Genomic DNA, 12871 nt, shown 5'->3' on the forward strand with positions numbered 1-12871 from the left:
ATTAAAAATGTTGAAACTAAAAGCAAAAAGGTCAAATAATCTTACTTTGAAAAGATCCGACAGACATTTTTAATTGAAAATCAAAACATTAAGATCGTATGGCGACATACAACAACTAATTAAGCTTCGATTGCTTCTCATTCGTATCATTAAATAATAGCACGCAAACTTTCAGAATGTAACTATTATACCAAATAGTTCAATAGATTCCAATTGCAGCTGAGTAAAAAGATCCCTGTAAAAAACGATCACATCAAATCTCCATGCTACAGGATCCAGTACTGTCTACAAGAAGATTTGAAATACTGGCTACACTTTATATTAAATAGTTTTATATACTATCAACTAACTGTAGCCATGACTAAACTGCAATTTAACAAGGAATTTTACTCTCATACAAATCCAAGAAAAAAATTCATCATAATTAGAAAAATAACAATTCAGATTTTGAAAAAAAAAACAATCTTTTGGCAAAATGAAACAACGAACGTAATTATAGTCTCATGTCTTCTTTTTGCCTCTAGCGTCTTTATGATTTTTATTCGGATTATAACAGGCTACAAATTTAACATCAATCCTGATTTTAACTAAAAAATAGGAGGAACATTGACAATCGAGTCTTTTAAATTCACGGACCCCTTAAAATACTTTTATCAATCACGTTTCTTGGCGTTGGCATCGTTGTTCAATCTGGACGTCTACTGGTGTTCTATTTGTAGTGTTGCTTTGAGCTTCGGCTGCGATTGGTGGATGATCGGGTCCTGTTGGACGATGCCTGCTCTTGCAGCTGGTAAGCCAGAGGGTGGATTTTGAACCCAAATAACCTAAAACAACCTCGCAATCAAATCGATTTATAGACGTGACGTTGCACTTCGCATACACAAGCAAAAACAGAAAAGGAAAATTACAATAACATAATAAAAATGCCTTGAAAATCACTGAAAAACGTCGTATCCGAATACAGGGTTCTAAATCAAAGCATAGCCAACTGACAGTTGAAAAAGAAAAATAATGATAGCAAGGAACAAGGAAACAAAAAAAAACTTTTTTTTTTCAAAAACCTTCAACTTTTGAATTTCGAAGAAAAAATAGATGTCCTTAAAGCTCTTTGAATTTGTAAAGCAATTGATGATGGATACTTTTTGTTAAAATTAACCGCATTTGAGAAAACTGGATCAATAGGCAAAACTTTCATTTCAATGAGATATTTGATAATTAATTTCCATTTTCGAAAATAAAAGTCGATCACGTTTTTTGTGAGCTTTAAACTTATACAGTTTGCCTTCCTTTAATAAAATGCACTGGTCTTAAAAAGAAATCACAAGTCAAACCGCGAAAAAAACTGAGCGTGAACAAATTTTAAGACTTTTTCATGAAAAAAAAACAAACAAAATCACCAAGACCTATATAAGAGTACTCACTACGTTCATTACTCTTAAACGGACCAAGAGTCATTTTCCTTAGCCAATTAGCGACGGCAAATTGCAGTATACAGCTTTTAACAGTGATGACCAATTTAGCCGTTTTTACAGAGAGACAATGCAGCACGGGAATCAGCTCCAAGGAGGCAAAAAAATACCAGGAAAGATAAGCCAAAAAAAAACGCCTGAATCAACCACTAGCTTGTTTGTGTCAACAATTGGTTAAAAAAAGGTTTGTTAACCTAACTTAACCAATAGACAAGGAGAGCTGGCTACGATGCACGTAGCACAAAGATTCGACTGCATTAATTTTACGAACATAGTCAACAGACAGTTGGAAACGAGTCATGAATGCCTTGTGATGTATCGGACTGGCACTTGAAGACGGAGTCATGAATGCTTCAACTTTCGAATTTATCTTTTAATGAATGTACTCAGTCTCAGTAAGGCCGATAACCATAGCTCATATTCTACTTCCACTACAATCATCTAAAATCGTTAGTCTTTTCACTAGTTTTTACTTAAATAAAACATCTAAAAGATACATAAATTAAACAAAGTATATAAAAACTATATATATTCCATACCCCGAGAAAAGATCAACAGAGCTGGAAAGTTAACAATGATACGGAAGTTCAAGAAAAACTATCCATCAAAAGTCTATCGGAAAAAATTACAGACAACAAGAAAAGGTGAAACTGTTAAACTAAACTTTCAAAATCAGGACGTTAAATCAATAATGAATAACTGAGAAACCTTTATCATAGAAAACCACCAGATCCTTGTGATGTATCGAACTGGCACTTGAAGACGGAGCAAATAGCATATATAAAACCTTAAAATTCTCTTCGACGAGTATTTTAAGCTTAGGAACTTTCCGCTTAATGTTTAAAAAACTCTTCTTACCATTGTATGCAAAAAAACGACCATGAAGAACCAGAAATTTATATATCTATATCAATCACGGAGGCAATGTCAAAAAGTTTTTTAAAAGGTCTATATAAGCAAATGAACTGTCAGCTCCTGGAAGATAATTGCATAAGTAAATCATAATTTGGACTCCGAGCATCAAATTCAACTATAGGTGCACTATCATACAAAACTGAATCTCACTACTCCTTTTAAAATTTTACAAACGATCTGAACTACCAATTACCATACTAATGCAAATTCGTTGAAAACGCTAATGATACGAAAATCCAAAAAGAGCTATCAACAAACTTAAACATGTTAGAGAAATTCTGTAAACATACTTCAATACATTCAAAACAAAACTTCTGTTTAAAAAAGGAAATCAGTACAATCAGTGAAGCAAGTAAAGTTAAAAAAATTTAGACATTTCTTTTGCCACCGAAAATTGAAATTTCTCGAAACCACCATGCTGGGCTGTAAAAACATGCTGTCACTCACTGCCTAAGCTACGACTAGCGTGTAGCGCACTTCAGATGCTTCAAACAGATTAAAAAAATTAACTCTGCTTATACAAAAAATATGAAAAAACAACGAAAGGAATGCAACCGTTACTATAGACGGGGCATCCAACAACACATTTGATTTCAAAAACTGTACGATAAAAAATTCAACTAAAATGGTAAAATCTTCAAAACTACTGAACTTTTCATACTTGACGATTTCGTTGGCAATACCACTGAATTCATGAATGAGTCTCCGGTTTAACTTGATTCTCTCCTCATTAGCCCGACTTTTTTTTAGTTTAGCAAAAATTTATTCGTGTTTAATTCAAAATTTCAGGAAAACTCTGAATAACAAACCTCACTTTTGGAAAACGTCAGATAATTTTGAAGTCAAGATAAAAACTTCCTGAGAGTACCTTGACTTTAAGGATGTTTTAGATAAAGTATATTGAAAAATCATTAAAACAAAAAATCTCGAAAAGTAAAATGATTCGAGCAATAAAATTTGGAGAAAAAATTGCAACTTCTGAGTATACCGTGATTATGACCCCATTTTAGGCTTGGGAATTAAAAATTCGTAAACTTTTTTTCAAAGCAAACTTTTAAAAACTTTTTCAAGTATGGAAAAAAGTCATGTCAGGGCAATCAAAAAAATTTTTAAAGTCACATTGGGAGAGAAGAATTGCAACCCTTGAGATTACCCTGGCAGCACACAGCCATAGTTACGTGAAATTCAATTTTCCTAAAAATTTTATGTCTCAGTTTTGATAAATTTTGAATAAAAGATAACACGTCATATCTCGGAAACTTAAAGCATTTGAGCAGTCACATTTGGAGACAAGAACTGCTATCCCTGAGAACACCTTGACAGCAACAGGGCTAGGAATTCCAAACTTCATGAAATTTTGTAAAACAATCAAAAAACGCCACATCTCGAAAACTAAAGGCATTTGAGCAGTCAAATTTGGACACAAGATTTGCAACCCCTGAGAGTAACCTCAAAGCAACCAATTAAAGGCTTGGGAAGTTATATACGACATAGCTTACACATGAAAAATATCTTTCGTTTCACATGCAAAACCATGTTAAAATATAATACAATTAAAATCAGACTTGAAATGATTTTTTTTCCATATGCTTTACCTTGAAGATAAAACAATGGCAGTCTATGGAAAGATTATCAGAACAAAAATTGAAATAGCGTGTAATGCACTTCCGGTGGTTCAAACAGATTAGTGAACGTTAAAGTTACTGATAAATAAAAGATATAAAAAAAAACAGCAACATGAATGCAACCACAAAAGACGGGGGAATCCAAAATAGCTTTTGATTATAAAATATGAGTGATAAAATTAAACTAAAATAGTCAAATTTCAAAACTACTTGGTTTCACATCTTCGCATTTTTAACTCATAAACCCTGAAATTACCGACAGCATACAGCTGCACATTCGCATACAGCTGCACATTCGCATACAGCTGCACATTCCAAAATTTGAAATAATTTCATTTGCAAAATCATCAAAATTATAAATGGGATTCAAAAACCAGCGCAATTAATTGTAAAAATCAGACTCTTTCGTCTTAATTTAAATGCAAGTCAATGGAAAATTTTTTGAAATATAACAAAAAAAGAACAAATTGAAAAATTAAGAAGAGCAAAAATATTCAGTGGGAGACCATATATGCACCCACTGGTAGTAAGCCGAGATCACCCCACCAAAGGGTCGACAAAATCAAAATTTAACACAGAGGCGAAGTTCCACTTCGCAAATACAAGCAAAAATATGACCGATAACACTACTGGGAAAGACTGAACGAGTAAAACATGTTGTCTACCAAATTTCTTAAGTGACGCACGCCAATTATGCCGCATCAGTAACACCCGTCTATTTGAAAACAATAGACATTTACCAACTAAAAAGCCTCAATTTATAGAGCAGTCTATGGAGCAGTAATAACAAGAAAAAACTACATGTAATAAAAATGATTTTTTTTTAATTTGAGATTTTTTGTGAAAATCATCCCCCTACACAACAAAATCAGTACAAAGTCATAAGCTTCGCTCGTAGTAACAAATCAATTAGAGCAAACAAGCTTCCTTCAACCAATTCGAAACGATTTCTAAGACGGATTAAATCTCCGCTTACGCGTTAATAGCGCGAGTATATCGCGCGTTAATTGTCCCAAATTGGCCGAAAGGACAATCTTTAAACCCACATTACTTTACAAAAAATGATCACAGGTAAAATATCTTTCCAAATTTAAGCTCAGGACAACAATACTTTTTGAGCGATATAAAAAAATCGTGAAAAATGGCTAGTTAAAAAGTCTGGTTAAAAAAATGGCTAGAAAAAAAACCCTCGAAAGTCGGATCAATAATAGTCTGTGTTAAAATCCTTAGGATTTCTTATACTTAATAGCAGGTTTTTTATCAAAATGATGACTTTCAAAATGAACACATTTTGAAGCATTGCTTGGGTAAACACTGAATTTAAACTGAAAAAATAAATTCAACCATTGCAATATACAATTTAGCTTAAACGTGAAAAAATTCTTTCGTTAAATATGCAAACAAAGCGTGTTGAAAAAGCTAAAACAAGACGAAATTTAGAAGCCCGTATTTAGATGTAAAATAGATTATGGATTTATCTGACAAATGACGATGTTTTTTTAACTTCATTTTAATGTTAGCTGAAGTTAGATCATTTCATTTTATGTAAATACAATTCATTTTTAATCTATAATTTTTAATGAACAAAGTGTTTTTTGAATAATTTAAGATAGTTTGCATTATATTTTGAAACCTCCATTTGATCTATGTACATAAAATTGGCAGAACCGAGATACTTAGTCGAATCTTCTTGGTCTCACCTAGCGGAGAATGATGTGGGACTCTTCTTGGGCCTGTACTCTGGGTGCATCATGAACAGCATGTGTGGGAAACTGGTGCCGAAGTAAGCTCCGTCTATATGATGGTGTCTGGTACTCTTCGGAGTGTAGACGTCCTTAACAAACCATTAACACGTCATTTCAAAGCAGTAGTTTAGCTTTACCCTGCCCCCTACAAGTGAAAATTTAATATTCATGTGTCAAGTTGTTCAATTGTATTGCAATATGTTATATGAACCAGTCACATTCTGTATTTGGTTCCAATAGTTTTTGTAGACTTAAGAGCTACTATACCTGGCACTTAGGGCAGTAGAGCTTCACCATGGCTTCTCCCGGGACGTCAGAGAGTCCAATGGGCAGCACCAACTGGTTCTCGCAGTACACCCTCGGACAGTGTCCGAAGTCTCCTTGCTGGTACTTCTCGAGCTGAAACAGAATAATAATTGAGCGCTCATGAAACAAGAGACACACTAAATTATAGCTTAAAAAACATCAAATTCATTGCAACATTTAAAGCGTAACACTCTTTTTCTGTTTATTTTATGGAAATCGTTATTTTTTTTGCTCTAAAAGCCACCAAAACTTGAACACAATAACTAACCATTTGAGAAATTCCTCTATTTGTCAGAATATATCTAGCTTGGATCAATCCATACAGCATTTCGGCAGCTTGCTCAATGAGGTCACCCTGGTTAGGGTTGTCATCTGCCTCATCGTCTGGCTCTAGATCCAAAATCATGTCCAACGCTTGCCGGTAGTGAGGGACCTGCTCACTCAGACCAGTGAGGTTGAACTTATCTTGGATATATTCCTCGTCTACCTAAAGAGCAAAACTCGTCATTAACTACACTAGTGGACAAAATTATCCACTAATTTATGTTTTTATTCTACTTTACCGACAATTTGGGACACTTTCTGTGAATTTTACACCGACTGACAGCAATTGATCTAAACTACCTTCTCTGAAAGTCTCAGTTTTTGATTTGAAGCACCTTACAGTTTTTACGGGTATGAAAATGCCAGTTTTCACCATTTGCATGAAGTTTTTTACAACGGTGTGAAATTATCAGAAACGATTTTTTTTTTAACTTTCAAGGGTAATCAGAAGGTCAAAGATACACTAGTGGTAAAAATTAAGCACAAATTCAGGATTTTACCCTCTTAAATGCATGTTTTCAATGTCCATTTTGGACATCATTTACTTCATTTTTCATTGAAATTTTTACATAGACCAAGAGCATACGATCAGAGCTACCTTCTTTGAAACTATCAAAATTTGGTTTCAATGACTACCCAATGTAATCCGGGTCTGAAAATGCCAGTTTTTCTCATTTGCATGAAGTTTTTTTTTACATCGCGTGAAAAAGTAAGAATCGTCCGAGTTTAGTAAAGTTTTCACACTGATTGTTTCCATTTTCTTGCTGAGAATGTTTAACGTCACATGAACAATTTTATCCAATTAGCTTATTCAAGAAAGAATTCACAAAAATTAGTGCAAAAAAGGAAACTGGCATTTTCAGACACGGATAGCATTGTTAAGTCATTGAAACCAAATTTTGATAGTTTCAAAGAGGGTAGCTCTGATCGTATGCTCTTGGTCTATGTAAAAATTTCAATGGAAATTGAAGTAAAGGTTGTCCAAAATGGACATTGAAGGGAGGCATTTTAGAGAGAAAAATCCTGAACTTGCGCTTAATTTTGTCCACCAGCGTATGATATGATTCATCTCGTGATCAACTTTTTCTACTTCACTAATTCAAAAAAAGATCACTCCCATAGACAACCCTATTACAAATGGTGAAAATGGTTGTTCAGATCATTTAATGTCAATCGATGTAACAATTTAATCAAAATACAAAAAAAATATTAAAAAATGGTCATTGAAATTAAGCATTTCAGAGAGTAAAATCCTGAATTTGCGTTGTCCACTAGGGTAAACATGTATCACGGTTGGTAGATAAGCATTCACATTCATCCTTTGATATATTTACATGTTAGCTCAGTTTACCTCGCAGTAAAACTCGTTTCCTCTTAGGCCGCAGAACCATGAGATCCAGGAAACTTCTTCACTGCTGCTCATTAGGATCTGAAAAATAAATTCTTCACATATCTGTAAAAATCATAAACTTTGCAGGAAAATCTCTCGTACAACTGCGCAAAATAACCCATGCTCCTATTGCACAGAAAACTGCTTATAGTCAATAATTGCGTCTGAAGTTGGCAATCGCAACATATTTGATTCTACTATGCCAATTTGTCTGAAAAATTGCGAGTGTGCTTTTAGAGCATCCCTGATTCATCGAAACTAACTTTTCAAAAAATTTCGAAACACAAGAAAACTATCATGTAAGTCTTGAAATAGAATGTGAATTCCGCTACAGATTATAATTTGTAGTTGTAGTCGTAATATTTAGACTAAAGTGGAGAAAAAAGTAACGCAACTAGTAATCTGAGAAAAAAAATTTAAAGCTAAATCATTTTCAGGATGAAAAACAAAGCATACAATCAATGTTTATTTCTGAGCGCTTTCGCACATTGTGTGCATCATCAGAGAAACTATTATCTGAAATGGTCGTCATCATTGCGAACGAGTTAACAAAAAAAAACAAAAAACCAAAACAACTGCACTAGTATACGAGTAAATACAAATCTCGCCGATATAAACCGGAACAAAGAAAAGTGTCTATCACAACTTGAGGGTGAGCTGCCGCTGCCTGTATTCTTCGCGTTGGTTCAGTGTCGGTTGTCTCCTTGCGATATACAGGGCCTCGAGCGTTAGTAGTCGTCCTGGATCTTCAGTCTGGTCCAGAATCTTGGAGCAAATTTCTGAAGCGTCTCCGATGCAGTTTTCGAGGGGAGTTCCCACGGGTGAGCTGATACGGGATGTTCTGCTAGTCTGGTCATCAAATACCGTGTCGTCTGACCGACATAGATGGACTTACATCCAGAACAGGTTATTTCGTAAATGACTCGGCTTTTCAGATCATCTGGCATCTTGCTCTTCAGGGCAGGTAAGACCGTTTTCATTTTCCGCGTGGTAAACAGAACGCAGGCCTCTGTGATCTTCCTGATACTTCTACTGAAACGATCCAAAATGTAACATCTATATTCCATCAGCAGAGTGGACGTGACTTCCGTTCTTTCAATTTCGCATCTGTAGCCCTTTGTTCCTTTTGAGTAAACATTTTACTGATTGCGTTTTCGACTATGGGATCGTAATATGGCGGTGGGTTCTGTACAATAAAAGGATAAAAGTTCTGTACAAGCTTTATGTTCAAAATAATATCCAAGTATGCTGGGATGGGTATTTGTCCACCAAAATATCTCAGACTATTGGCGTTCCACAAGGCGATAAATTGTCACCTCTGTTGTTTGCATTATTTTTAGCAGATTTATCTGCAGAACTTAAAAGCACAGGCTGCTTCACGATTTTTTACGCCAATGACTTAGCGATTGGGTCGACTGAACTTGACAGTGTTAAAAACGCAATGTTTGTACTCGAAAAATATTGCCAGAGAAACAGTCTCAGGGTGAATGTTGGCAAAACTAAGGTGGTGAAACACAGAAATGGCGGAAGGCTGGCCAGGACCGACCAATTATTTTTCAACAACACAGAAATCGAATTCAAGGATTCGTTTGAATACTTAGGCATAGTGCTATCCACTAAATTGACAGGTTCCAAGCACCTGGAACATCTCAAGAAAAAAGCCTATGCTGCCTCTTGCTCTATACAATCTAAAGTCCAACTCAGAAAAATTTGTTTTAAGTCCTCGGTTAGACTCTATGAGAGCGTCATATTTTCATCTGCTTCTTACGCTCTCGATGTTTTCAGCGATGTGTTATCACAGAAGGAAAGAGACGAACACTTTACCAAAGTGGCTGGGTTTTATTTCAAGAAATGGATCGCAATAAGTATTTATAGCAGAACACACAAAATTTTGCATTTTTTGTTCAATAATGACTTTTTGGGCTTACAAAACTGTAGTCCTGCGCAGAGGAGAGAAAGAGGTATTTTTTACAGCAATGGTTTTCATCATGTTTTTATGTCATAAAGGGCGCTGTTACGAATCTGCGGACGATGAGTCATGTAGTTTCAAGTACTGCGGTTGTGTGATTATCTCAGATATGCACCTTGACACTTGTGTCGGTTTCTCACAACACAGAACAATCCAGCAAAAAGTCAAGGAAATTTACAGGTTGACACTTGATCCATGAGCGGTACCGATATTGGAAGTGGAACTGAATAAAAACTTTTTTTTCCACTTTTTGTCTCATTGAGATGTTGAATTCACATATTATTAATATGGCGGTGGGTACTGGTTCTTCTCGAACACGAACTTTGCTGAAACTAGTGCATCGTGGAATTTGTTCCAACTCGACGTGGTGTTATTGATGCGACAGACAGTACCTTCTATGATATTTCGCTTGTCAGTTTCGGTGAACATGCCCGGAAAGACAACATGAGACCTGTATCCGTGGGCTTGCTATACCAGGCAGTGCTGAGTTTCCTATCTTTACGTTCCACCATCATGTCAAGAAACGGTATTTTATGGTATTTCAATTTCATGTTTTCTTAGGGTAACCACTATTAACTTGGGCTTTGATTGTTTGTAAATTGATGTTTTAACATTTTTAAATTGATGTTTTATCGTCATTTAGATTAATTTATCGTAAAAATCCTGACGATGCTCATAGTTGCGAAAAGTTTCAAATTTACTTTTAACAAAAATCTCGTTGATTGTTTGATTAAGGCAACTTTTTGTCCCAAATAAATATGCGATTCCCCTTATGGCACAGCCGAAATGTCAGTGGCACGAAAAACACAGTACTAAGCGTCTTTTTTACGAAATCCACAAGAAAAAAAGGGTTGTATTATTCGAGAACTTTTTTTCAAAAAACCGAAAATCCCCTTGCATTTTTCAAAATTCTAAGAGTTGCCATTTTGTTTTGTTGCAACGTGTATCACACACAACATTCGGTTAGGACACGACGGACGCTGTAACATTCGCCTGGGAGTACATAAAGAAAAAAGGAAAAAATTAAAAGGGGCCTTTCCGTTTAGGTACGGTCGTGCACAAGCTGGATAGGGCCTATACCAGCATTAATAGAATATAAGAATTTTAAAATTATAATTCAAACGATTTCGCACATTCTGTGTATCATCAGGATTAAAAATTTTTTTACAATATTTACAAAACGATCAAAGATCTGAAAAAAGAGAAACGTGTCTAAAAAGGCTCTAATTTTTTTTAACAATCAAATTAGAACAACTGTAATTACATAATATAATTACGTAATCATGAATATCATTTTTCTGTAAATTTCTGAGATTTTTTAGTTTTTTGTTCTTTCTGGTTATAAAATTTCGATTTGGGAACATTTTTGTTTCTGACATGTCAGTTTTTTAAATTTTAGCCATGTTATACATAGACTATAATTTTATTGTTAATTCCCGGCTCCTGAATTCATCGCGTGTGTTGGTCTTCGGCCTCTCCCTCCAAATATGCAAAGCCTCTAGTGTCAGTAGCTTATGAGTGTTGGCTGTTTGGTCTATAATCTCTGACTTCAGCTCAGCAGTACCGCCTACCTCCTTATTACATTCTAACAAGTGTTGTCCTACTGGGGAGTCCCCTTTGCCGTGTTCATCGACCCTCGTGGCTAAATGTCGGACCGTCTGACCGACATATGTGGAGTTACATCCACTACATGTAAGCTTGTACAGCACTTTGGATCTCAGTTCACGAGCAAAGGAAGTTTTGAGGGATGGCAAGCATGTTTTCAATTCTCTTGTTCTAAAAATTATTTGTGCCCGGATATTAGCCGAACCTTTGCAGCTAACAGTTGAGATGGATTGCCTCGATTTTGCATTGTAAGAAGGGGTGGTGAATCTTTCAACCATTTGTCATTTCTCGGTTCTGATGCCTTCACCTCTAAATTTTTCTTTCCCTCAATGATCTTGTTAAGAGTTTCAAACACTACCTTTTCAGACAATTTTTTGGATATTGATTTTCAATCCATAGTTTCCGATTTTTTTTCCAATGCCTGGTCAAAATACTCCCATGTTGAGGTACTTCTGAAAACCCGATGAACCGTCCCTTCAATAACGTTTCTCTTGTAATGCAAAGGTGCGCATCCTCTGAAATTTCGAACGGTGCCGGTATCAGTGGGTTTTTGGTAACAACCACATTCGACCTTTTTTGCTGAATTCACGTTGACATTTAAGTCCAAAAAGGCCAAATTAGCGTGACTATCGAGTTCTTCTATGGTGAACTGCAAGTTTGGATGCAACTTATTGGCAGCCTCGAGAACTACCCCAGGATTGCCCTTGACCGTTCTAACTATGTCGTCCACATATCTTAGAAAAACTTTAACACCATTCACAGTTCGATCTGCTTCCCGTTGTTTTTTGCAAGTCATGCAATACCATACTGTTTCAGCGATGTCTGCGTATTCGGATTCCAATATGTTACCACACCCTAAGTGGTACCAATTCAAACAAGCTTCGCATTCTACTCCTTTTGTCCGATATGTCACCTTTTTTGACATCTAGGGCACACTTCCTTGTTACCGTCTTTTAGCACAGTCAATTTTGGTACTTCTTTCTTTAATACAGGTTCGTATTCTTTGAGCCACAAATTAGCCAATATTACTACAAGGGAGGCGCCCATTGCTAAACCGTCTTTTTGTACATACCACAAACCATTGCATTTAAAGTGTACCTTACTCACTGCCAAATTCAGTAGTTTTTTCATAGTCTTGCGATATGTTTCCGGAGGGTTGACTTGCTCATATAATCTCCTCAGGGCTATTTCAACCGCTTCCTTGAGCGGGACATTAGTGTAACAACTCTTTACATCAAGGGAGATTATACTCTCGTCAGATTCCAACTCAGTTTTCTCCAAGATCTCCCTGGCCATTTGAGTGTTCGTTTCTATGTTTGCCCCCTCAATATCATCAAAGTACTTTGCCAATGTTTTATTTAGGTTGTCATATGAGCTACCAGGTAAAGAAAGGACGGGACGAAGTGGTGTGCCTTGTTTGTGTACTTATGCTACTCCATACAGTCTAGCCGGCTGCGCTCCCGTTGATCTCAACCTATTATACATCGCTTCGCTAATCTCATCCTTCTTTTTCAAGGCGATTA

The 12871-nt window shown here is 35.8% G+C and overlaps 2 protein-coding genes across 2 annotated transcripts in view; both read right to left on the minus strand.

Moving 5' to 3' along the window:
* The window catches only part of LOC134854429 (uncharacterized), a 227818-nt gene that overhangs the window by 12645 nt on the left and 202302 nt on the right, over positions 1-12871 (minus strand). The gene's annotated exons all lie outside the window — the stretch shown is intronic.
* On the minus strand, positions 56-7823 carry LOC134853911 (casein kinase II subunit beta-like). The gene is made up of 5 exons (XM_063869877.1): positions 7736-7823; positions 6329-6547; positions 6022-6153; positions 5710-5843; positions 56-824 (listed from the first exon to the last, which is right to left on the minus strand). Exons 1-5 carry the CDS (start codon positions 7805-7807, stop codon positions 710-712), a joined length of 672 nt encoding a protein of 223 aa, XP_063725947.1. The 5' UTR covers positions 7808-7823; the 3' UTR covers positions 56-709.

The sequence above is a fragment of the Symsagittifera roscoffensis genome, chromosome 9 (assembly GCF_963678635.1).
Source record: "Symsagittifera roscoffensis chromosome 9, txSymRosc1.1, whole genome shotgun sequence".
Taxonomy (NCBI): Eukaryota; Metazoa; Xenacoelomorpha; order Acoela; family Convolutidae; genus Symsagittifera; species Symsagittifera roscoffensis.